Source organism: Labrus bergylta, chromosome 18 (genome assembly GCF_963930695.1).
Source record: "Labrus bergylta chromosome 18, fLabBer1.1, whole genome shotgun sequence".
NCBI classification, from domain to species: domain Eukaryota; kingdom Metazoa; phylum Chordata; class Actinopteri; order Labriformes; family Labridae; genus Labrus; species Labrus bergylta.
In genome coordinates this window covers 4,429,976-4,455,094 of record NC_089212.1, presented here as the reverse complement: position 1 = coordinate 4,455,094, position 25,119 = coordinate 4,429,976, and the positions used below count along the sequence as shown (strand labels likewise).

The following is a 25,119-nucleotide window of genomic DNA, read 5'->3' as shown; positions in this document are numbered from 1 at the left end:
TTCCTTGACAATTTGGCTTTGCGTTCTTTTTGAATGCATTTTCAATTTCTGTTTTCAGCTATACAAATGCTGGCAGTGTAGGTCGGGGAGTACACAGCTTTAATGGCTAAATTGGATGAATTGGCATTACATTAATCAGTTTACAAACAGGATGAATAACATTGTGTATTTCCTTCTTCTTTATGACTAAAAATTGCTGACAAACTCTAAATGCACGAATAAGCTTACGTTGCCAAAGTATTTGTATCATTTAGACAATGCTCTTTCTCTCTTTCTGGCTAAAAATGTGACAGAAGATCCACATTTATATATATATTTTAAGGTGTGGGACTGTACCTACTACTATCGATTATTAAGATTAAGATTAAGATTTACTTTAAGATTAAGATTAAGATTTACTTTTATTGATCCCCGCAAGGGGAAATTTCAGTTTTTTTATCAAGATTATATTATTTTAAAACATGGGGTACAAATTGAAAGTATCAACAATTTTGACAACCTTAACTCCATGGTGAAAGAGCCTCTTGGTAAAAAGCTCTAAACGTCAACGTTGATGCAAAAAGTACTAGCCAATCACAGCACATTAGGGTTGGATTCAACGAGAATTAATAAAGAATACAATTACCACGTGTTTCCCATGAGTTCGATTATATCAAAAACAAGTGAGGCAAAAAAACAAAGTGGAGACCGAAGACAAAAGAACTCCACACTGTCGGAGGGAAACAGACTTCTTTACTGGATAGAAACTCAGACAGAACTTATTCTTCATTAACGTACAGTATTGTCCTTTGAATGCTTCAATGAAACAGACAGACAGTTAAAAGGAAAAGTCATGTAGATATTCTGACAAAGTGCAGCCAAACTCTAACATGTTGTTAGTGATAGAGACAACAGTGAACAAAGGAGTTTTGAATTGTCCCCACAGCTCTTTGTGATTTACATGTAGTTAGTTCGTTTTCATATTGTTTACATACCAACGCAACGGCCGCTCTGGATGGAGAATAGTGATGGCGGACCTCTGGGGTTTGAATGCTTTAAGCCATTGGCACAACACTTTTTAACAATAATAGTTTTTGTAACATCCGACAGACTGACTGTACAGGGTGTTGTGGAGATCCTTTTAGAGAGAAAAGCCTTTAGGCAGAAAAGCCTGCATACAAGAAGTGGATGTAGCCACTGTGATGTCAGCAATCACTTTATGGACGACCTTTTAGAAGCCTCTAGTTAAACATTTCGGCCATGACTATCTTGGTGTTTTGAATCTTGGATAGAAGTTAATTTTTTGGACGAGAAGGTGGCACTGTAAGGAGCAAACATAGTCGTAAGCTAAATCCAGGACAAGCTCATCTCTGATTAATGGTAACTGTGATATTAATTATGGCTAGTGAAGAAACTGCCTTTAAACCAAATGTACTTACCAAAGATTGAAAACTGAAAGCTGAACAAGGCTTTCTTAGGGGTGGCTGAAGTAACCAGGCCATAACGCGGACACTGCTTTATCCTTGATGATATTTTAACCCTGACCATTACTTCCTCAATGAATGTCATGCTATATTATAGAAGACTTAAATTACCAATACAGATTATACACTCTGAAGTTACTGAGGTTTTTCAATCAAGGAAGAAGGGTTACTTTTTATTTAACTTGTTTACATCTTTTTTTTGCGACTATTGGACCCCCTGCTGGCCATTTGAAAGAATTCAGGTTTAAGGTGCTACTGCATTAGCTTCAACTTTCCAACCAGGAGGCTGCTTGTTTCACTCGATCAATACAGTTTATGGCTGGCGAACAAGCAAAGAAGATACACATTTTAGGCTGCTCCCACAAATTTGTGCGGCATGTTCACGATGCTCATGTGTCTGTTATTTTCACTAAAGAGGTGGAGAATGTAAAAGTCACATCACTCCCTTGTATTTACAACACTAAGTCTTTGTCAGCCTCTCATTTCAGAAATATATGACAGTGCCCTCCAGACTTCTTCTCAACCTCTACACTCTATTTAAACCTAAATGAAAAACTAAAGGAGAACTTATACTAAGAGCCATTTCAAGGTCAAAAGATGGAATTCACAAAGTCTGTGCGCCAACAAACCCACGGTCACTCTCAATGTACTGTTGGAACATTTCACAAACATTAGTCTGTGCATACTCACTTACAGGTACACAGGGGCATGCACAAACACACACTCACATACACACTCCCACAGGCAACTCTCCAGGCATGTCATAAAGCTGGAGAGCACTAGAGTTTCCCGTTGGCAAAGGCTCCCTCTTGGAACTGAGGGATAAAAGTCTTGAAGTACGCCCTGGGGTGAGAGAGAGAGAGAGAGAGAGAGAGAGAGAGAGAGCGAGAACAGAAAATAAAACATCAAATGTGACAATAATTGTACTTCAAAGCATCTAACAAACTCACTAGGCCAGTCCCAGCGGCGTGTATGAAAGTGCAGATGAAAGGCAGAATGTGTTTACTTGTTAAAAATACAACTACATGAGATATCTACTCTGCATGTACTATCACACATGAGAAAGACACAGGACGGACAAAAGCAAGTGAAATAACAGTTCATGGTGTTTAGCAACATGCATACAGTTTTATCTACTTATACTAAATCTATAACATCTTCATGAGTTCTTGTAGAGAGTCAGATGAGAACATTGATGCCACTCTTGTATCTGTAGATTCAAACTGTGTATTTTGTTAGAATCATGTGTGGTGGGTGCATGCACTAACCACTGGGCTCCCCAGAAGGCGGAGACATATTGACTGTGTTTAGAGTTAAAGAGTGATAAGAAGATGTTGAAATTACTTGTAAATAACAAAAAAAGAGAAATTTATAATCTTGACTGAAGCTGAAATAATGATTGGATTTGTTTGCCACTTTAAATGAATATTGTAAATAAATAAATAAGATGTCTTTTAAGTGTTCTTATTTGATTTTAAAAGGATTCAATTATGTATATGCACAACCATAATGCATCCAATTGATTATATACAAGAATTTAACTGACAAGACTCCTATAGTGTTATCTAGAGAAACGTAAAAAAAACTAAATCATGCCAATAAGCATTGAAAATCATTTGAAGTTTGATGGTTCCGAGGTTCATGTAGTATCAGACAGTCCAGACAGAGGACTGAACTGTGTGTGTTAAACTTATTTATTTGATTTCTTGCTCTTTGACTATTGACTCATTAAGAGTACTAAGCAAACATTTAGACAGATCTTCCTTAATCGTTTAAAACCTTCGCTGAGGCTTTCAAAAAACGTTTATTAAAATGAAAATACACAGCATAAGTGAAGAAAATGTTCTCAGACAACCTTTGAGTAAAACAGATCATGTGTTGCCTTCCGTGGTCAGTCAGATCGTTAAATATTCACGTCAAATATTTACCTTTGCCAGGTGAAAAGCAAGCGGATATAAGTCTGTGGCTGACGCTTAAAGGCTTCCTGTTGCGTACTCATGCATGAGACACAGCATGAGTACGTGTGACTCGGTCTTGAAATGATCTTAACCTGTGATTTAAAATTTAAAATTTAAAATGAAAGACTTATGAAACTTTCTTTTGTTCCTTTAAGGCAGATTATTGGTCATCAGTGTTTGTCTATGTGCGTACAAACTAGTTTAAAATGTTTCTTAAAGTTTAAAAAACTACACTCATTGTAATGGCAATTTTCAATTTTTTTCCTTGCCATTACACTCATCAAGTAGTGAAATTTCCAGAAGGCGTCAGATCTGATGAGGCAGCACCACTCACTTTGCCCTCTTTGCCATCTCATTGCCGTCCCAGCGGGGGCTGTAGGGGTACGACTTCTGCACCTGAGAGTAGAGCTGCCCGCTGTTGGTAAAGTGGTACACAGACTGGAAGGTGAGGGTGGGCTGGTCCCTGGGGAAGTACAGCGGGAGATCCACTACCAGGAGCAGAGGGACACAGTAAAAAAGATTATTGCATCAGTTTTGAACCTAGCAGATGAGAAAGCCATGCAGTGTCATTACCCACACAAGCAGGTTTTTTTCTGACTTTCCTACCGTGTACGAGGAAGCAGAAGTCCTTCCACATAAGTAGTAAAGTGAGTTTTGTGAATCCTTCAGCATCATACTCCACCACACCCCTGCAATACACATACAATCATTATGTCCCCCTCTCAGTCTTATTTTACACCGACAGTACCCTTCAGTAAACAGAAGATGCTGTGATCTCTTCAGAGGAGAGTGTGCTTGACTCACGTTCCAAAGTGGCTGAGGAAGGCGGCGATGTACTCTCTCCTCTTGTGGTAGCCTTGGATGACATACTGCACCTAGAGACAACAAAGGAAAGAGTTTAGTGCACATAATGGAACTGGAAAAAGACAGCACTTGAACCCCAGCAGTGACTTACTGAGAGAGGAATTCAGAAGGCATCCATTCAGTTTTGCTCAGTGAAATACAACAACATCACTAAAGAATTAAGTATGTAGATGAGGATGTTTAGTTATGAGATATAATTAGTGTAACAGTAAAAGGATATCTGCTGCACAATATAAATAAATCAGCTTTCAAATCGCCTGTGAGTAACTTTTGGTTTGTGTTGATTTTGGCGCCCCCTCTGGACAAACCGGTTCCTCTTGTCTCTTTGCTGATCTTGTCCTGACACGTATTAAGTAGGGTTTATGACAAAACAACTAATCTTACTTAAAAATAAAAAAATAGGTATAACTCAGTGAGAATCTTAGCTATTGAAAATGAAAAAAAAAAAAATCAGCTGACACCTACCCTGCAGGGTTGCTTTGATGGATTAAAAATAACAAAATAGAAATCATCAATCTCGTGGCTGAAGGTCACATTTGCCTTTATAGGTCATCTAGAGGCATCAATATTAATTTCAGTCTGATCCATAACCAGTAAAAAAGTAATCACAGGAGCTTTAAATAAGTAATTACACTATAAAAGAATATCTATAAGAACATGTAGGAAACCTCTGTTATTGTGTGACTTCAGGTTTTTTAAAGTTTAATCCATGTCCTATACAATATGTTCTAAACACAGAAAATAAAACATTAACTAATAGGGTTGGGAATCAGCAGAGAACCCATGATGCGATATTATCTCAATACTTGATTCACAACACGATATTATTGCGATTTAACTTTTTTAACTTCATATTTTGTCCATAAAATTAAACTAAATCAAGAGCTGTTTTGTCAAATGAGAAAACATTCTCAGTCTATTTTTACACAAAGGGAGTCAAGACCCCAGACTGACCAACACTGTAAAAGGCTGCATGCACCTCACGATCTGAACTGTTTGTATTTCAGTCTAATCAAACTCTATTGGACACAAACATGTACGGACGACTGCAGTCATTTTTAACAATGCAACTTGTTAAAAATGAAATGTGCAACCCCTTCAGCAATTCAAAATTAAAAAAGCACATTTGATATATTTGCCCAGGGGACGATATAATATCGCCATGAAAAACCCATCTATTAAAGAGCCCATATAATGCCCTTTTTGGGGTTCATATATTTAATCTATGTACCTACTAAAGTATGTTCGCAATAGCTAAAGTTATAAAAAAGTGTCTGTTTTCATGAACTGCCGCTCCATGCACCGGCTCTCTTCTGACTCTCTCTCTGAGGCTCTGAAGTGCCCACGTTCAGAGTCCCCACGTGTGCCAAGTCTAATCTGATTGGTCGGCCTGTCGGCTCTGCCGTAATTGGTCAGTCGCTCAGCACGGTTCTCTGAAATGTCACTCCCCTTTTACCATATTTGGAATGCAGCCACTTTGGCTCCGAGGGGAGCATAAACATTAGCACCTTAGCACTACTGTTCTACCGCAGGCTACGGCATATAGTGGGCGTGCTACAGAAGTTAACGGGCGTGCAACACGAGCTGCAGGGCTTGCCACAACGAGCCAATGGGCTTAAATCAGTGATATCACACTGACAAGACGTCACACTGACACATTTTTATCGAGGGGGGCTAGAACTGAGCGTTACATGAAGCTAATGCTACAGCTAACAGGAGGACATAGGAGAAGCCGTGTTTCCGCGGACTTTGAATTTTTGCACATAGATGTGCCTAAACATGCAGGACACTTGGAAAACACACTAATGAGCATATAAAACCAGAAAAAGCATAATATGACCCCTTTAACTATTCCCTGTAGCAACACAGTAAACTCTTTTCTTTTAAATTTTAGTCATGTCATTTGAATTGACTGCATTGGAGACTTTAAAGGGAGTCATTTATTGTCTTTCTTTAATACTAATCCTAAACACTCTTCCTTGGCTTGAAAATAATCTACCAGTCAGTTTATGTCATTAAGAGCCCAAAATGTTGAAAAATACTGGAATTGTCTTTTATATCCTCTATGCCATCACAAACTGTTGATTTTATAACTAATTTTAGGCCCTTCATAGTAAAAACAGAAATTCCACATTTAATTGTTTCAACTTTACATATTTTAAGCACCTGACAAAAGAAGATCCTCACAGCAGCAACAGATGTGGGAAGATTAAATTGACTTTTTTTGGTAGCTGACTGTACAAAGAGAGGGCAAAGGGAGCAGAAGCAGGGAGATAGCGAGTAACCTGGGGTTGTCACGATAACATGATTAAAGGTCTTTGACCTATAAGAGAAGAAGAATACCCTTAAAGCAAAGGCATTTGCACATATCCCATTTAATGAATAAGAGTAAAGTGTTTATTGTTTTCAATCTCATCCCCACCCAGCGACAGTTCAGTCCACATCATGTTTCTGGGTCTTTCTTAACCCCGAGTGAGGCCTTACAGGCAGAGCGAACTCAGTCTGTGTGCAGCCTGAGAGGAAACGCTGTTAGCACCGTACTGGGAGGCTTTTGTGAGAGAAAAAAAAAGACTACTCTGAATGTAAACAGAGCCTTGGCCTGTAGAGGGATTAAGAGAGGTGAGCTTTTTAATGGTTGCTTTCACTTTAAAACCAGACAGCTCAGAGTACAAAAGTGGTATTACATGCAATCTTTGTACAAGCGAATTTAAATGTCACACAAGCACAAAGTCTTTAGCCTGCCACTTGACAGCCAAATAAGCCGGTGCCTAAAGCTGTGTCAAACAGAACAAGAAAAGAGTGTCTGCTCAAGGTGTTCATTTACATACACTGACTCCATTTCTTTCAAAATGAAGGAAGTGAAGGTAACAATTTCAGGGTTTTCTTTATTTCATGCAAGTCATGCATGTACAGCGACATTGTGCGTCAAATTAGAAAAGGAAGAGAGTACTGTGGAGCTTATCTTAAGGTGGGTTATCTTACATCTCTGTGGCATCCCAAAGCACCTCTTATATCTCAGTGATGGTGTTATGAACATCCATTCAGAACTACCTCTGCTGGCGTTGTTGGTGTGACACTGACAGGCATCAGTTTTTTAAAAGTTCACAGCGCTATGAGCTGTATGCTGACAGGTTGAGCTAAAAAAACTGCCCAAAAAGTTAAACAAAGACATGATCATTTATTCACACGTCTCCTCAAACACATGCTCACCACAGAAGGAGACGCTGTTCTTTGTGTGATTAATTTATTTAGTGCGTGTTGACAGTTGTGATTATCCTTAAAAGTCAAAAGAGGAGGAGCTTAAGGCTCATTTGACTGATGAGCTTCCTGGGCAGGTGAGGAGGCCTGAAGTCAGAGAGCCGACCAGCCATGAAGGTGACCCGCTTTTTCACCTAGCAACACTAGCAAGCTTAACAAGGTGCTTTCATTTCACTGCTGTGAAAAGACCTGCAGCAGAAACTTTGAGGTAACAAAACTGAATCAAAAGTCCTATATACAGACGCCTGTCCTTTCAAGGTAGGATTTACCCACATGGGATGATTCGAATCAAGTTTTATGATATGATCTCTAACCTAAGTTACAGTGAGTTTTAGAGACTGTGCACAGTATGCAGAAGTTTGCCTACATGTTTTAGTTAATTAATTCAACATTAACAAGAAGCTTCTGATACATTGTAAAGCGAGCAGTTTCAGGAAGGATAAAAAAAGACGTACATTTGCCATGCACAGGTACGCAGGCTGTACAGCTCTGGCTACAAAGACAGAAAGTAGTTGAGGAATACCTAATGGCAAATCGGTTAAGAGAGTTGTTGGTCACTGAGGGTGTTGAACTGTAAACCTTCATGCAGGCACCTGGAGATTAAATCAAATCCTGCCCGTTACATCTCTCATGGGTGATGACTGTGATGCACTTCACAGTTATACAATCACTTTATATACAATATATCTGAGATAAGACTTGAAAATGGATGTGGTGAATGTTTGATGAATCTTGTGACTGAAGCAGATTTGCTGGTCTAAACGTAAACATCTAATCAATGTCTAGAAATGGGTGAAAAAAAGTTCCATTTTGAACTAGTTTTGAATCATTTAGAAGGAAAAAAACATTTGCTGGGTTGGAAAACAGAGTCGTCTTAAAGTTCTTAAAGTTAAAGGGAACAAGAGGAGTGAAAGAACAATGTAAAAATGAGATGTGATATTGAAGCCATTGCGTCTTTATTGCATACTCTGTACGTGTCTGTTCTGCAGTATAACGCTGACACTGCTTATTTGATCCAGTCCTGAGTGGCGGGTATTTTCTAGTAAAATTGTAGGGTTCATTTCAGGACAGCGTTGGTCATAAATAAAACTGGAGACAGAAATATTTGACTCTCTGCTTCTGTATGGTTTAGATTACTCATCAGCCATGTATGAATGACGGCGTTTAGTGAAAGAGGAAAGTTGTAATCTGTGATACACACGGTCATATGTGTGTGTGTGTGTGTGTGTGTGTGTGTGTGTGTGTTTCCTCCTTATTTTTGGAAGGGCTCTTAAACACATTGTGAGTCAGCCTCCTGTTCAATTGTGTTTACATGGGACAGTGGAGGCGGCAATTTATCTTTTTCAAAAGCTGCACAGCCACATACTCAATAAGCTGTTTATCTAGTTACACTGCATGTGTGTGTGTGTGTGTGTGTGTGTGTGTGTGTGTGTGTGTGTGTGTGTGTGTGTGTGTGTGTGTGTGTTTAAAGGGAACTGTGGATCATTGAACTTTCCCACCCATCCTGAGAAAGGATTTCCCGCCCCCCACTGTCACTTTTCTTCTATTGGCTGCCTGGAGGTTTGAGTGATGCAAGACAGGTGATCTTGATCTGCAGGTATTCAAACCTGACTGCACCCATGGCTCCATCGCCCGCACATCCAGTTATTGTGCTTGTGCATGTGTGTGTGTGAGGAGTGTGATGCAACAACGCCGGAAGTGCTTCCTGCTGTGTGATTAAGAAATCTCTTCTCTCTCTCTCTCTCTCTCTCTCTGTCACATACGCATTCACACCACCCCCGGCTTTCATGTTATAAAGGGTGACTGATCTGAAATCTGACAAAAATCTCTTTTTAAAAAATCGATGTCTTTTTGGTTATCTGATCCACATGGGCTTCAAAAAAATCCAAATGCTATGGAAAAACCACACACAAAAAAAGATTTACCAAAAGAAATCCTCTTTGAAGGAATTGAACTTCAACCCTGCTGAGTACTGCCATTTATAAATAAATAAAAAACAGCCACATGTAATTGAAAGGAGAAAGCACCCTTGGTAATGTAGGTGGAATTGGAGGAAAGAGGGAAATGTCAAACAAATTGCAACATGCGCAGATTTTTTTCACATTTGTTAGAAAACACAAAGACGTGTTGATTCTTTGTAGAGTTTCCAGTCCGCTCTGCTTCAGGGAAATCCTCTAACGTAACTCATGGCTCCTTTCTTTATGTAGAGTGGAGAAAGTCACTGTGGAGATTAATCTCCCTGATGATTCATGTGTCGTGCTCTATAAAGCTGCTGCCAGAACTTTGATGGTAGAGTTGAACTGATGGTGATCAGGAAAACATGATTCTGCTTTGAATGACTGGAAACTGTTTTGTGGGGGGGGGGGCTGCTATAACTCAGCCGGTGGAGCATGCAGGCAGCTAATATACGGTACATTCATGCATGTCTATCCAACTTCCTACTCCCCTACATATCCTGCCTCTCTTGCTTTTATCACTCAATAAAGGCAAACAGGCAACAAAAACACCTATTGTGTGGCTTTGGTTTTAGCCTGCAATGACAGACTTTTAATAAGTGCAGGATATGGTAGAGCAGCAACTCCCGTGTTTCTTTAAGGTACATTTACAGTTTTTGTTCATGAGGTTTTTGGTGTCTTTGAAGAATGTTAGCAGCTGCTTCTAGGTTAGAAAACGTATTTTACCGTAACAATTTGAGTCTAGGGAGAGGGTTTAGCTCAGCTGGTAGAGCAGGCTTCTAATGCACAGAGGCAACACTCCTTATACTGGTCACAGGTTTGACTTCCTGTCTGCAACCATCTAGTGCATGTCATAAAAAAATGGAGCCTATCCGAGGAAAAAAACAAAAAAAAATGGAGTCAATGTTTTTTTCTTCACACGTTTTAAACCTTATTGTGGCTGGAGTCAACAAGTGGTGATTTTGTAATTTTTTAATTAGCCATCAGTTATTTAGACCCTAAATAAGTGAAAAACGTCTCAGGTTTACAAAACCAGAATTCTGTGGAGTAAAGCCGGCTAAAAATACTGAAGTGACCTTATGCACACAACTCACAGAAACCGGAACAATAAATAGCAAAAACGTTGAAGTGGACACTCGACACACTTAATTATACCGCTTTCATTTTTGAATAACTCTCACCTTCTCTCTCAAAGGTAACTCTTCTACTGAACTATCACTATAATGTCAGCAAACACCAAAGACTGAGGATGATTTCACACAAATTGTAAAGAAACAACTTCTTCCTGCTGCGATGTAAATCCATTACATAACTTTCATACTTAAAAAACCTGTCAGGAATCATTTGATTAGCCTCTGAATCTGATTTTCATGAGTGATTTTTTTTTTTTTTGTATGGATGCAGATGCCAGGCTGCCTCCATCACCCAGAACAATCACAGTCACAGTCACAGCTGAGGTATGTGGTGGTATAGTTGTGTCAATATAATCCTCGCATCTGGAATAAGTGGGAGGAAATAATTGATGGTGTTAAAAGAACAAAACGACTTCACAGCCTGTGCTTGCAAAGATTATGAGAAGACTTGTCTGTGATGTTAGGATGTATTTTTTTGATTTCTTTACCATTCTTCGGCTACAGTTGATAAAATCTCTCTGATATTACTTTGTTTCATAGTTTCAGCTTCTGTCTTTCTCCTCAGATGAATCCATTTTCTTACTTTTCCTTGTTCTGGCAAAGCTAAAGTTACATTTTCCTCGGTAGGAAATGTCTCCAAAGAAAGCTAAATACTACCTTTTGCCACAGAGAGTGTGCTATTGAGTAGGACACACTGCTAATTGCTACTTCTTGCTGTCTAAGTGTCCATTGTGCTTTTAATCTGTGACTGCAAAAAGCCTGAACACATGACAAGAACTTTAAAAGGTCCAAGAAAAATGTACAAAAAAGGACTCTTTTATAGTGACAAAAATTACACTGATAAGAAGCCTAAATTATATGCAGCAGGAGGACTGCTGCACTTTCAAACAGTAGGGATGTAATGCTTCTTTTTTCAAATCTTAATAGTTATAATAATTAAATGCTGAAGTATGCAACTTTGGAAAAGAGCAAAAGAACATTTTGAAATTATCTTAAAAATGTGCCTAGCTCTGATTTACTTTCAGCCCTTTCATTCTGGGATGGCAAAGATTTTTTTTCACAATATTTTCAACCAAAGATGAACCTTTTTTTTTTTTAGATCAATCTTAGGCTGATTAAAAGTTTTTTTGGGGATGTGAAGAAAATGTAATATCCTACCCTATCTTTTCACTCAAGTTCCCTCAACACCTTCCAATATAACGGTTAAAGGATCCTGTAAATTTGCCCAAAACACATATCAAGACATTCAAACTGAATGCTGTTCTTGAATCCTTTGGACTGCAAGCACGAATAATAAGGTCTCGTTTGAAAGCTAACAATCTGTAGTTTAAGCATGTCTTCGATTCTCTCAAATATCATTAAAAAGTGTTGACTACTGTAGAAATAAGGCAGGCGTTTGTCACAATCTGTTTAACATTAGAAATGCTCTTCTTGCTTTCGGGAGCTATTGCATGAAGCAGCGTATCCACGTGTTCAGGATTTCATTGGCCACAAGGAACGCCAGTCATCGGCACAGTCTCGTGCAATTTCAATTAGATTGTGGCTGCTGTGGTGGCTGGATCTTGAAGTGGTTGTATCCTGAAATGTTTAACATGGTCAGAATCAGGAATCGTAGCTTTCTAGCGACGTATGACATGAATGATATTTATGAACTACAGTTGTGTAAATAATCGTGATAATAGGACAACAACTTCCAGCCTTTGAGCAGGCCGTGGGATTTTTAATGGTGTTTATAGAAGACATGAAGGTAGGATTAAAGCCAAAGCTCAAATCTGTGTACTCTGATTTGATCAAGCTAGCATAAGCCAGTACACTGTTCACCTCTGATGTAGCATGACGAGGTCAACAAGTTTAAATCAATGGGAGCTTACACATAAGTATAGTTTGAATTCACTTGAAAACAACACATACAGTCTAAACAAAAACTCCATTGTTGAATTTTTGTTATTTTTCCAATTAGCAGAGACGCAGATGAGAGGGAGGCTAACAGTTTAGCATGAATCCAGACCGATGTTAGCAGTAATCCCCCCCCCCTCACATTTTCTCTATGCCCCAGTGGATTACTTGTCCTATTCAGAAGGTTTTCTGTCATGACAATTCATTCCCAGTGTGCGTATGAATGTGCATGAAAAAGATCAGAGGGACAGCATTTTACAAATGTCTCCTGCTGGGATACGAGACTTGTTGCGCTTACATAAAGAGAGATTGAATTCTTGGACGGATCACAACAGAGTATGTCATTTTCCCCACATTTAAAGGATGCTTTGAATTTCAAATGAAGCTGCAGAACATAGCATGATATATAGGCTTACAAACCAAGGCTGTTTCACATGCTTTCATGGCTCTGTTGTGTTGGCTGCAGTGTTTTTAACACCGCTGTCAGTAGAGCACGATGTTGGTTATTCAGTCACAAGACATCTCTGACACTAAAAAGAACAAATCCCTTAAGCTACATTTTAGTATATAGATTTTTAAATCTGAAATACTATTCATGCTTTACAACAGTAATTGGCTCACATACAGCTCTAAGTGCTGGTTACATATTGTATACAGCAGAAACTGAAATGTAAAAAAATGTGAAATGGGGATAATGTCTGTTAGAGGCTGAATATGTCTGCACACTTAAGAATCAGTACTTAATCTTTTAAATTGTGGCTGTGACAACATGAGCATGACTTCTCCTGCCTTGTGTCACACTGCCTTTATCTGCTATCGACTTTTCATTTCAACATGCTCGTCCAAACACGACTGCAGCCTGCTCGGCTCTTTCAGGGAGATGGAGACTGCTGCTGCTGAGACGTCAGGGTCGTACTGGGACACAAGTGTTCCTGACATCCTGAGCATGCTGGTCAGAGTCCAGGTGCATATGAAGAGATGTGTGCATTATGTGTATGTGTGTGTGCGGGGGATGGGCATTTGTCCCCCAAGGGAAATGGCATTACATGGTGTCTACACTGCGTATCTACCTGTCAACCTGCAGAGGCCAGGGAGCGCTCAGACAGACTATGGAGATTGGCCAGTACGCCCACGTCGTCAGATGCCAGACACACGTGCATGACTTCACATACAGACATTAGCACACTCAAACTTTAACACACACACACCCACACACCCACACACAGCTTAGCTCGACAAGACATCCCCTAAAATGATGCCTGTTTTGAACTAAGAGCACCAAAGCTTACAACCATACAATGATAGATTCACACACACAAACACAAAGAGTGAGTTAGCTTGTAGTTTGGAAAACAAGAATCAGAGTTAAAGGCCCAACACAAGCCAATAACTCTGCTTAATACATTTCAATAAGTGAACCGCCAACCTTCCGATTGAGAGTTGACTGACTGGTTGGTCGTTAGAGTCGGTTTAGACACACACTTCTTGTATAGAGCTTTGTGTCTGTACAGCAACATTAATGTTAGCCCGTAAACAATTTGCGGGCCAGTTTATCCACAGAGGTCTCCTCATTTTCAAAACACACAGACCTGTTAAGAGAACTCGTAAAAACACTCAATAAAGTGGTTTTATTTGGAAAAAAATGGTTTCTATGACGCTGTTTGGGCCTTGGCGAGGCTTTGCTGGCTGCTAGCAAAGCTGTGGCTAACTGGCTAACAAGCTAGCTAATACTTTATCCAGCTGAATGATATAGAATAAAACGAACACATTATGCTTGGAACACATTAAAGTCTACTGAAAATGTTTAAATATGTATCCATGAAATAATGCTTATAGAATACTTGCTTAGGGCTGAGTTGAAATCAAATTTTGTATCGTACAGCCAAATGTATTTTCAACTACTACAATTCTGAGTGGTGTACGATCCTAATGTAAACCCCAAACACAAACAGAGACGTCTTTCTGATGACAACACACACAAGACACAACCAACAAACACCATGAATACAAAAACACTTTTACCTTGTTTGTGAGTAACTGGCACACTTGAGGGACGTAGTCTATTAGGCATCCTCCACTGGGGAATGCTGGGATATGAAGTGCAGAGGAGCCTCCCAGGGCACTGATTGATTAAGAAAAGAAACAACTGTTAGCTCATAAATAAACATATTTAGATTACACAGAAGAACATAAAGCCACTAACAATGTTCTTGTCACATGACATTGTCCTGCCTTATTGGAACTCTATGAAACGTCTGAGAAAACCCAAAACGCACACACAGGGCATCCAAAGAAAATAAAAGAGTAACTCATGCCTGTGGCATCCTCTTAATTCTTCTTCACTTGTTCACTTATTTTTTTGACGTCCTGATTCAACGCAGCACCACAGCTCCATTAGTGATTAGTGCACGCCTGTTTAATCAGGAAATCTGCTGCTGTAGCCCCCCAATGACTAACCAACCGAGGCAGTCACTCCCTCATTTTATTCTGATGTGGGGCAAAAAACAGAGGGAATACCCTGAGGACGGGTTAAAGGTCTTAGGGAGCCGCTTATTGGCTTTTAATGCCCATGTTAAGACACATAAGGGAGGACTTCTTCCTCTGCTTTCTATTTTTATCTCCTTCTTCATTAAAGCAGGACAGTCTGGGGGCATTCAGAAAGGCTGTTATGTCATTTAAAGAAGCCATGCCAAAGTGAATGACTTCCGTTTACCAGGTTAAGCATGCATGATGCATGTAAATAGCAGACATCATGTAACCGTGTGTCAAATGTCAAAGAGCACGTATGTGGAGATGGCATGCTGCAGGGCTTGTTCTTTGGTTGATCAGAGAGTCTGTAATGTGGAAACACGAAGTATTCAATTCTTTCTAATAACTTCCATACACTGAAAGACTTTGAATTGACTTTGAATAAATGTTAGGAGACTGAAGTCAGACACCTTCAGGACATTTCCATCTCAGGCAATAAAATAATCCAGGGCTTCTAAAACAGTTTGATAAATTCTATATTGAAAAGATAATAAATATAAAAGAGGTCAAATCCAGCAGAGCCTATTTCATCTGGATCTCCTTAAGACAAGTTTTGGACCAAGACTTCAACAAAGCTGTGTAGTAGAGGTGTTGGGCGGCTGTGGCTCAGTTGGTAGAGTCATCGCCTCTCAACCGGAAGGTCGAGGGTTTGATCCCCAGCTGGGCAACATGTCTGATGTGTTCTTGGGCAAGACACTTAACCCCGAATTGCTCACGCTGCTTCAGTGGCGGTGTATGAATGGCATTAGTTACTTCTGCGTCGATGCAGTGACAGAACAGACTCCATTATTGTGTAATGACCTTGCTTGTAGATTTTCCGGCTGCGGCTGGATCTGTATAATTTATGTATTTTGGTTTACACTGAAAATAAATTTATGTTGACATTGATTTCTAAATCACTTCTATCTGACTCCTCGTCATTCATTGGTGATGAAGTAGCCAGGTGCTGTTATATAGAAAACTGAGGATGCATCGTGACATCGGATAGAATCGTTGAGAGGATAATCGCAATCGCATTGAGTTGTGAGACCAAAGCCCTATAGTGTAATATATTACATGATGAATGAATGAATGAATGTAGAAGGATTTCCATGAGGACTTAATGCATTCAACATGATACATGCTTTTAGCAGTAGAACTTAATTATTGGTACAAGGCATGTACGATATGAGAAAAACATAATAATTTACCTTTTGTAAATTTTTCAAATGTATTTGACAGTATATTGCTTTTATGTATTTCATAGTAACTTATTTAGGTTTCTTGACAGTTCAAATACTTCGTTTAATAACCTTTTTATGGCCTTATTATAATTCTATGTTTTTTTTTTTTGCACAACCCCCCTCCCCCTCAAGTCAAATTCCTTTTCTGTGTATAAATCTTTGGCAATAAATCTGATTATGATTTTCACATCGCCTGTGTTTGCATGTCCAAAATAAATCCAAAAAGCTGTTTTGTCCCCAACCAATTTACACCTGTTCATCTGAGGATAGCAGATAGATAGCACAAGATTCACCTGACTCAATCAAGATGGTGTGAAAGCATGGTTACTGTACTTTACTCAGGCTTTCATCTAATGGATAAAATGTAGGTATGCTAAGGGAAAAAGGGTCCTAAATATCTCATATGTAAGGCTCAGGATCTTCCATCTGCAGCAGAATACAGTTTTATCTCATGAGGTATGAAAATATTTTCCACATTATCTCATCTTTTTAAGCTGAAAGCCAGTGATTTGTACAGAAATCCTGAGAATTGCACAGTGTTGCTCAACCAAAGGTCGGGGGAGTAGTGAGGTGGAGCATCCTGCACTCCACCTTTCTGTCATAACCAAAACCACTGATGTTTTTGGGAAATGTATGTCTGAACTGAGGTGGGGAAGAGGTCAACAGTGACTGGATACAGTAGATTTATGCTTTGCCAAGAGGTAAAAAATAGAAGAACTGATGAAGTTCTGTAGAAAACATCTTGTTTCTCATCAGCGGTTTATCTGTCTCACACAGGAGTGACTGTACAGTGTCATAACCTTCATTTACAATAAGTAGCTAAAAGATAAGATAACACCCCTGTTCACTTTAACAGCCTTTCCTTGAGATCCCTGCTCCGACTCCTTTCGAACAAGAGATGCTCGGCTGAATATTAACCAGGTCTTATTCTCGCAGAATTCATGCAAACTGTCAAGAGGCCATTTTCATTGTCGAATCCTTTTCTTCAGAACTCCAAAGCCACCATTTACAGTAGGCTTTGTGCACATAATAAGCATTAGCCTGTGCATCTTTGCCGTGCACCAACAAATGGTCGATTGAGAATGGCTCGCAGCAACGGGGAGAGGAGCTTTTGAAAATGGAAATCTAAATGATGCCCATCTATCCTCCCACAGGTCTAAGAATAGCTCCAGATCATTCAGATGGAAATGCAGACAGAGACACAAAATAGACGCTGGAGTGTTCGTCACTCGTGTGTGTCAATGGCGAGCATGTGAACAAATGTGATGCATTTTTTGGAGTTTCAATGGTTTTGCCTCTGGAAGATTCATCTGAATGGAGGCTGATTAGACACCACACTCTTATGCTCAGATCAGATAAACCGGTCGTCCAAAATCCAAAAACCTGATACGAGGAAATGTACGACATCTACTCCCAACTGGGCATCATTTAGATTTCAATATTTTAATTTTACTAAAGTAAAAGACATTTTGAGCAAGTTCATAGGGTTTAAGCTAATCATAAAAAAAAAAACTATTGTGAGGGCAGTTGCAACTCCTACAGGCTAATTTAAGCTACTAGAACGTACTGTATATCATGGCAGAACATTTAAAAAAACAGAAATGACATTTTAAAGTAGCATTTTGTCCAAGAATATTTGAATTCGTTATTTTTTAATCAATTTCATCATGTTTTTTAACTTATGGACAACTATTTATAATTGAAAAATATGCTGCAAACCAAAGTGTTATGGCTGCATATCATGCATTTGATCTGCAGATTGACCTTTACAAGAAAAAGAAAAAAACACAATAATTCATTCTCTTGAATTCAATAACTGCAGGATCCCATTAAATGCTTGGGAATCATTGATCTCAACCATATTTTAAAGTTACATATTCAGCCTCCAATTTAAACAGACCCACCAACTTCCAGTGAAAGATGCTGACGCTGGATTATATTTATTGAACACAGGCCATCATTTACAGAGAGAGGCTGTTCAAATTGCACCCAGATGCCAAAAACTGAGAACAAACCATTTGAGAAGCCACAACTTAACTTACCTTCAAGCAAAGGGAAGGGCAATATAAGAAGGAAGATAAGTTACAGGTATACAAACATCCATCCCACATTAGATTAGTCACTACAATGAAGATAGAAGATACATGTATTGATAGAGAGAGCCCACTGAAAAGCCATTGTACCTCTAGTAGTTAAAGGGTTGACAAAGAGAAGGATTATATTTAATGCAGCTGAGTAGATGTTTCTGATTTAAATCTCTTCTATAAGTAAAGCTCATTCAAACTGTCATGATCCTACAGTCCTGATAATGCAAAAAAAAGTATCCATTTGTTTCTGCTTTAATAATGTGAAAACGACATGAACACTACAAAGAAAAAATGTTTTCTTTAATGCAGAGAACCAAATTTGGTAATCCAACATAGACCGTAATTAACAGTAACAACATGATATCCGACAAAAGATTACATGTGGGCAAAAACCCTGAAATGCAATACTGGAAATGATCCTTGCATCATTTTTTTTTTTTTAACATTTTTAGTCTGCCATGTTTCTGCACAATATAATTTCAGGTTTTACGGCTCAACAAGTTGTGTACTGAATTTTCTCTAATTTTTTGCTTCCAACCTGACATGGCCTTAAATGCCCTGACTCACCAAGGAGACCGTCGGCCGTCGGTGAGCGGTACCTGAGAGTACCTATATCACAGGTGTTGAGCGACAGCGTGGGAGAAAATCGTCTTCGTCCCCACTAGTTCTTTGCGGTCTGCTTGGTGTATCAGCGCCTTAACGCTGAACTTCACCAGAAGAGGAAAAAAAATCTGTTCTGAATTCTTCCACCATTACACCATCCCTGCCCGACACCATACATGCATGTGTCCTTTACGTTGAGTTCAAGTCCACAACCTCTGGTTTGTAAGGCAGTTTTGGTTCCTCCAAACCCAAGTCGAGATGACCTGTTTCAGTTCAACTCCAAATGATTAAGCGAATAAGCTTGTTAAAAAATCTGTGGAGTTTCCCTTCAACCAGAGAGTGGGCTGAGAGCACGCTGACCTGAATGAGGTGACTAATGGAAAGCTGTTGCAAATTTTGACCTCCGGTTGAATTTAGATACATAAAAGTACAGTACATGTCCATGTTATATTTTTCAAAAATAAACAGAAACCCCAGAGGTGAACTGTTCCTGAAATGGTTCGGTATCATTATAGTTATGTCAGTGTTATCAAATGTCCTGTATGGGCTTAAAATGGAGCTTCCTGTGGGCGGGCTCAGAATCCAGACATAATGGTTTTTTTACTCTCCAAGTGGCGCCCTGAAGAGTCCCCTGCTTTTTGTCTCCACTGGTGACACTGCTCTCAACACTGCCCACACACACTGGAGTCATCATGCAGACAAGCTGCCTAACACAACCCCTCTGAGCAATGCAACCTACTGTATGACATATTTACAGTAGACAGTGGTACACATGTAAACAAACACACACACACTCATGCTGTACAGTGACAGGGCTGCCTGTGACTTCATCAACCAGAGAGATTATCCTGTGTGACTCAGGTGGATGGTGACGAAGCTCAGTTTGTTTATTTGAGTGTGGTTTTATATGTGTGCATGTGTGATGGGGGGGGGGGGGGGGGGGTGTGCATGACAGCGCAGTGACAGCGTGAGAGCAGATAAAGGCTCAATTGGAAAGAGGGCAGACATGATTCATTACCAAAGTGAAAGATAAGGCCAAGAAGAACTGTTTGGAGATGCAAATGTAGTTTTCAAAGCAGCAACATTTCCATTTTGATTGCCTTCTTCATTTCCTAAAGCCTGCAGGCTCCTCAGAGGCACAGACTCTGCCTGTTGACTGTTTGGACTAAATAACATCCTTTTCTTCCCTCTGCGACTGGACAAAGCACACTTGGCCTATGGGCAGTAGGAGTCAGTAACCTTTTTGTTATGAGGTGACTATCCTGGCATAAGAGTGCAGAATTTTACCCAGATTCAGTATTCATCCTCTTTCTCGATAAAACCAGATTAATGGATCCCCTCAGGCTGCGACAGTTACACACGCTCACTACTGTATGATGAGGTTTGGCAACAGGGACAAATTTGGTTATTGCCCTCTTTGACCTCTTCAACAGTCTGCACTTAATCTGCATGAAAATACATCTGCACATGACTGGAGAACGAGGTTGGCTTTTCTGAAGCTTATTTTAAGTATTGACTGATGGTGTTAGAACGGGTTTGGTGACTAGAAGGAACTCAATCCGTGTGAAGAACAAAAAAGGCAGACTGGTTGAAATGCAATATTGGAACTATAGACATCAATTTTCTTAAGTAAATTTGTCGTCATTTTTATAAACAAATACCTAAATACCAATGCACATAATTGTCCTGAATCGTAATCAAATGGTTTAGCCAATGTGCTGTTGATTTATTGGAAGATTGAGTGTCTGCTTATACAATAGTACTAATATAGTTACAAACTGCAGAGTGTTACATGCATCCTGCATAAATATAGATGTGGACGTGCATCCTTTTAAACATCATATAGAGCACTCGTGATGCATTAGAAAGCCACATCTGAGTGCTAAATGTAGATGCTAAAAAGCTAATGTGTCGGTTTCTGCAGTTTGAGACACTGCAAATACATTGCAGGCTATCAGAGCATCAAGGCCAGGTTTCCATATATTGCAACATCTGATTTCCTACAAATTGTACCTTCACTGAGGCTGCGTATTGGCAAGACTTTGGCAATATGATACATATCACAACACAGGAAGTACTGTTCAGTGTAAGGCAGCCGATCCTCAAGTGTCAAATATGTCGCACTCTTCAAAGTATCACAAGCTACCCCAGTCTGTCCTCAAGCTTATTGTTTTGGGGTGAGGCAGCAGGAGGAGTGTGAAATTCTACTTGGAGCAGTTGAAGGGTCTGAGAAACACAGGACAGAGGGGAGACTGGGAACACTGAGGTATTACCAAGTACTCAGTCAGACACAGTCCTCATGTTTTAGCAACATTTTGATTAAGCTCAGGCACCAGTAATATCCTTGACTTAGGTTCAGGAAAATATAAAAGGTTTGAGGTGAACTGACAATCCGACGTTGTATTTTGGTTTCTCAGGGGACACAGTGGTCTACTGGTGGAAGAGAAAAAGCTTTGTTGAGACAGTCACAGTGATCACCGAAGTGTAAAATGCTACTCGAAGCGAAGCTACAACAATATGGATGAAAATATAAGTTTCTGGAGACCTTAAAGGAAATGAGGAAGATGTTACCACACTGTGTGACACATGACATAAGACACTGATCCTGTCGAGTCCTAGTCTTTTTTGTTTTGTTTTGCATATGATATTTGCAAGAGCACCTCAGGGTTTTGCTTCAAACATATTTTATTTATTCAACACTTGTAGGTCTGATTAGCAATTTCTCATTTTTGGTCTCATTCAATCAGCTTTAGGAAGAACACTTTTTTTTTTTACCATCAGAGAAGATATTAAGCAAGAAAATACTCAGCCCACTGAGGTTGTAAAATTGGCAAACATATTGAGTGGAACATTTTTTTTTTTTTTTCCTGCAGCAAATCAGCGTCACAAAACTGACTGCACACAGACTTATAGAAAACATAGGAAGCAGAAGTGTTCAAGGAGACCAGGAGGAGGATAAAGTGTACTTTGAGCGGCTGAGAGTGAGAGAGGTGTCTGCACTGACATCTCAGACTGTCGAGTGGGTTTGCCGGGTTAGCGGTGAATTTATTTTATCAGACTGACAATTTCTCCCTGTGACAAGGCGCTCACAAATCCTTGAAAAAAAAAAAAAATCTGATCGAAAATGCAAAGATTTTCAAAGGCTAAAAAACACCTCTACAGACCCTGGAGAAGGGACACACAAACTGTACACCCACACAGGCACATGCACACACAAATACTCACACACATCATCAGTCAGGCGAGCAGGCATGCACGCGCACACACACACACACACACACACACACACACACACACACACACACACACACACACACACACACACACACACACACACACACACACACACACACACACACACACACACACACACACACACACACACACACACACACACACACACACACACACACACACACAGGCACCTAAAGGCAAATGCAGATACACAAACATAAGTGCACTGCAGCCTAAAACTGTCTCTCTGTGTTGATTTTTCTGGGCTCCTAAATCTGGTTTGGGGGCAGAGACGGTGCCCACTCGATTCTTTTATGCAATGCAGCAGGTTTTCTGGGGGAAGGAGAGATGTATCCAACTCATCTCATGGGCACAGCACAATCAGGTAAACGAGAAGGAAAAGTGAAAATGAAAAGAGCGATGAGACGGCTCACAAAATGGTCGGAGGAGACACAAAAGCAATCAGGTAACAAAAAAAGAAAGAAGACGAAGAAGAAGATAAAAAACACAAAAAAAAAGATTCTCCAGACCAAATGTGTGGATGTTTATGAATGCTGAAGATTTATTCTCCTCAAGTGATTCAAGCTGCAATAAAACAACCTTATTACAAACTCATTAAATGATAAAAACAGGAATAAGTTATTCTAATAAGATCTTTTATTATGTGTGTAAATCAGCAGTTTCATCAAGATAGTACATCCATTCTTTTGATGAGGATATGACAGCACTCGCTGTGGGCAGCCCCCTCACTCTGACATCCATCCATTAGTGCATGTCCATAGGATCCTGTTTGTGCATGTGTGTGTTTTTCAGCCTTTGTGTGTGTAAAATTGAATTTCCCCTCACAGGATTAATAAAGTACATCTTCTTCTGATATATGCTGATATCATAAAGTCTGCAATGATATGACTTTGATTTCCATGTAGAGGCCAGTGATTGATTGGAGATGATTTCACATAAAGACAAAAAGCTTTTTATGAAATGTTTCTGACATTTGAAAGAAAAACAACCTCTTTTATTATCAAAACGCAGAACAAAGACCTGTTTTCACTTTAAAGTGCCACATTTTTCATGTTTCTTTTTCTTTTTTTCTTACAATTGTGTGGCCTTTTTGCTTTTTTTTTAATTGTACTAGATAGGTCAGCTGAAGAGAGACAGGAAATGTTGGGAGGAGAGAGTGGGGTTATGTCATACAGCAAAGGGCAGAGGTAGGATTTTGAACTCATGACCTCTGCAACGAGGACTACAGCCTCTGTACATGGGGTGGGCAACATAATCACTAGGCTATCCGGCGCACCCCACACTGAGACCTTTTTTTTGCAAGTTTGTTTTCTGCCACAGAAGGAAGCCCTTCACAGAAAAAAAGCAGACCCTTATGGACTTCTCTGTTTTAGGAAGTAAGTTGTGAGAGAGCAAGACAGCGCAAAAAGTCGAGCTTAAGCTTAAGACTCCTAATTTGATTTCAATACCAACCTTAAAGGTGGTCACAATTTTTTATTCATGCTTGTTTATCCAAAGGAAAAAAGTAAGTAGAGAGTGGAGGACGGTCTATATTTATCATGCAATCTGGAGAACATCACTTACATGTTTATACTCTTACATACAGCTCAGTGAAGTGATAAAGAAAGAAGTCAAATCTGTTTTGCCTTCAGCCACAGAAGGATACTATCTATGTTAGTTCTGTAGAAACTGTTTGATGCTTTGTGTCAAACCGATGTTAAAAAAAATCCCACAAGGACCGATACGTTTGATGTACATCTTCTGAAAATCTCTGCCCAATCCTAAAGCTTTTCAAATCATTAATTGGCTTTGGGATATGAATCCAAGCAACACACTTTCCACACTTATGACCCAGCTCCTGCTGTGTCTCAGAACTATTCTTTTTTTTTTTTTTTTTTTTTTGGGATTCTAGTTTTTCTGGCCCGATCATAGCAAAGATGGGATTTTTTCTACTTTTGCTCGAGAAAAAAAAATTCAATCCAAGACGCCTCCAAAGCTCTCTTTCTTTTTCTTTTTTTTTTTTTTTGCATTTTCTAAATGTCTACACCTATTTACCACTTAACGGTTAGTTTACATGAATAGGGAGGGGAATTCATCAGAGCTACACAGCGTAACACCATGCCTTTCACTATGTATTTTCTTCTAGGCGACCCGTGAAACATTATATAACAAATGAACGCTGAATCTTAAGCAGGTGAATCTGTGAGCCTACAGAATAAGTGATTTGACTCCTCACAATCAATATTTTCTACAGAAAAAGAAGCAAGCATGGTGGTGCAGTCCCATCAAAGAGCGGAGTCAAGGCAAGAGTCTACATACACTGTACGTTATTGGTAAAAATGTGGGTGTCTGTCAGGATATTTCAACATCTTTTCCCCCCCCTTGCTGCTCTGTAAGGCAGAAAACATTAGAGTGATTGTGTGTTTGAAGACGGGGGAAGAATAAGTAACAGAGAGAGAGTAAGAAAGAGAGAGGAAGAGGGAATAGAAATAGAGGTATAACACTGTAGCTCAGGGGGCTTACGAGTTTGCGTTCAGAGCTCTTAGATCCGAGCCCCTGCTGAAGGAGAGTAAAAGTGAGATATCAAACAACTCAGGAGTGATGAAAGAGGAGAGTAGAGAGGTGGAGGAAAGAGAAAAGGAGAGAGAGGGAAAAGCTCTCTTCTCCCGTGTGTTGCCTTTTTTTTTTCCTCGCTGCGTTTCAGTCGAGCGAGGGACGACCTTGCTGGGTAGAGCACAGCTCTTCTCTCTCTTTTAAGTCCCACACACTCTCTCGGTTCCCTTTGAGGATCAGCCAGAGGGATCAGCAGAGGAGAGAGAGTGATAGAGAAACGGAGAGAGATGTTGAGAAAAGAGACAGGCGGCAGACATGTGAAAAACGGGCGAGGTAGGGAGGGGAGGGTTTGGAGAGACATGA

The 25,119-nt window shown here is 39.7% G+C and overlaps 1 protein-coding gene across 1 annotated transcript in view; it reads right to left on the bottom strand.

Annotated features, from left to right (window-relative positions):
• Nucleotides 1–715: 715 nt before the first annotated feature.
• The window catches only part of babam2 (BRISC and BRCA1 A complex member 2), a 94,828-nt gene continuing 70,424 nt past the window's right edge, over nt 716–25,119 (bottom strand). Inside the window, exons 8-12 of the mRNA XM_020641587.3 lie at nt 14,550–14,649; nt 4,226–4,296; nt 4,028–4,110; nt 3,756–3,909; nt 716–2,306 (exon numbers count right to left, since the gene is read on the bottom strand). Coding sequence (XP_020497243.1) covers nt 2,243–2,306; nt 3,756–3,909; nt 4,028–4,110; nt 4,226–4,296; nt 14,550–14,649 — 472 coding nt within the window. The 3' untranslated portion in view covers nt 716–2,242. The remainder of the gene's footprint in view (nt 2,307–3,755; nt 3,910–4,027; nt 4,111–4,225; nt 4,297–14,549; nt 14,650–25,119) is intronic.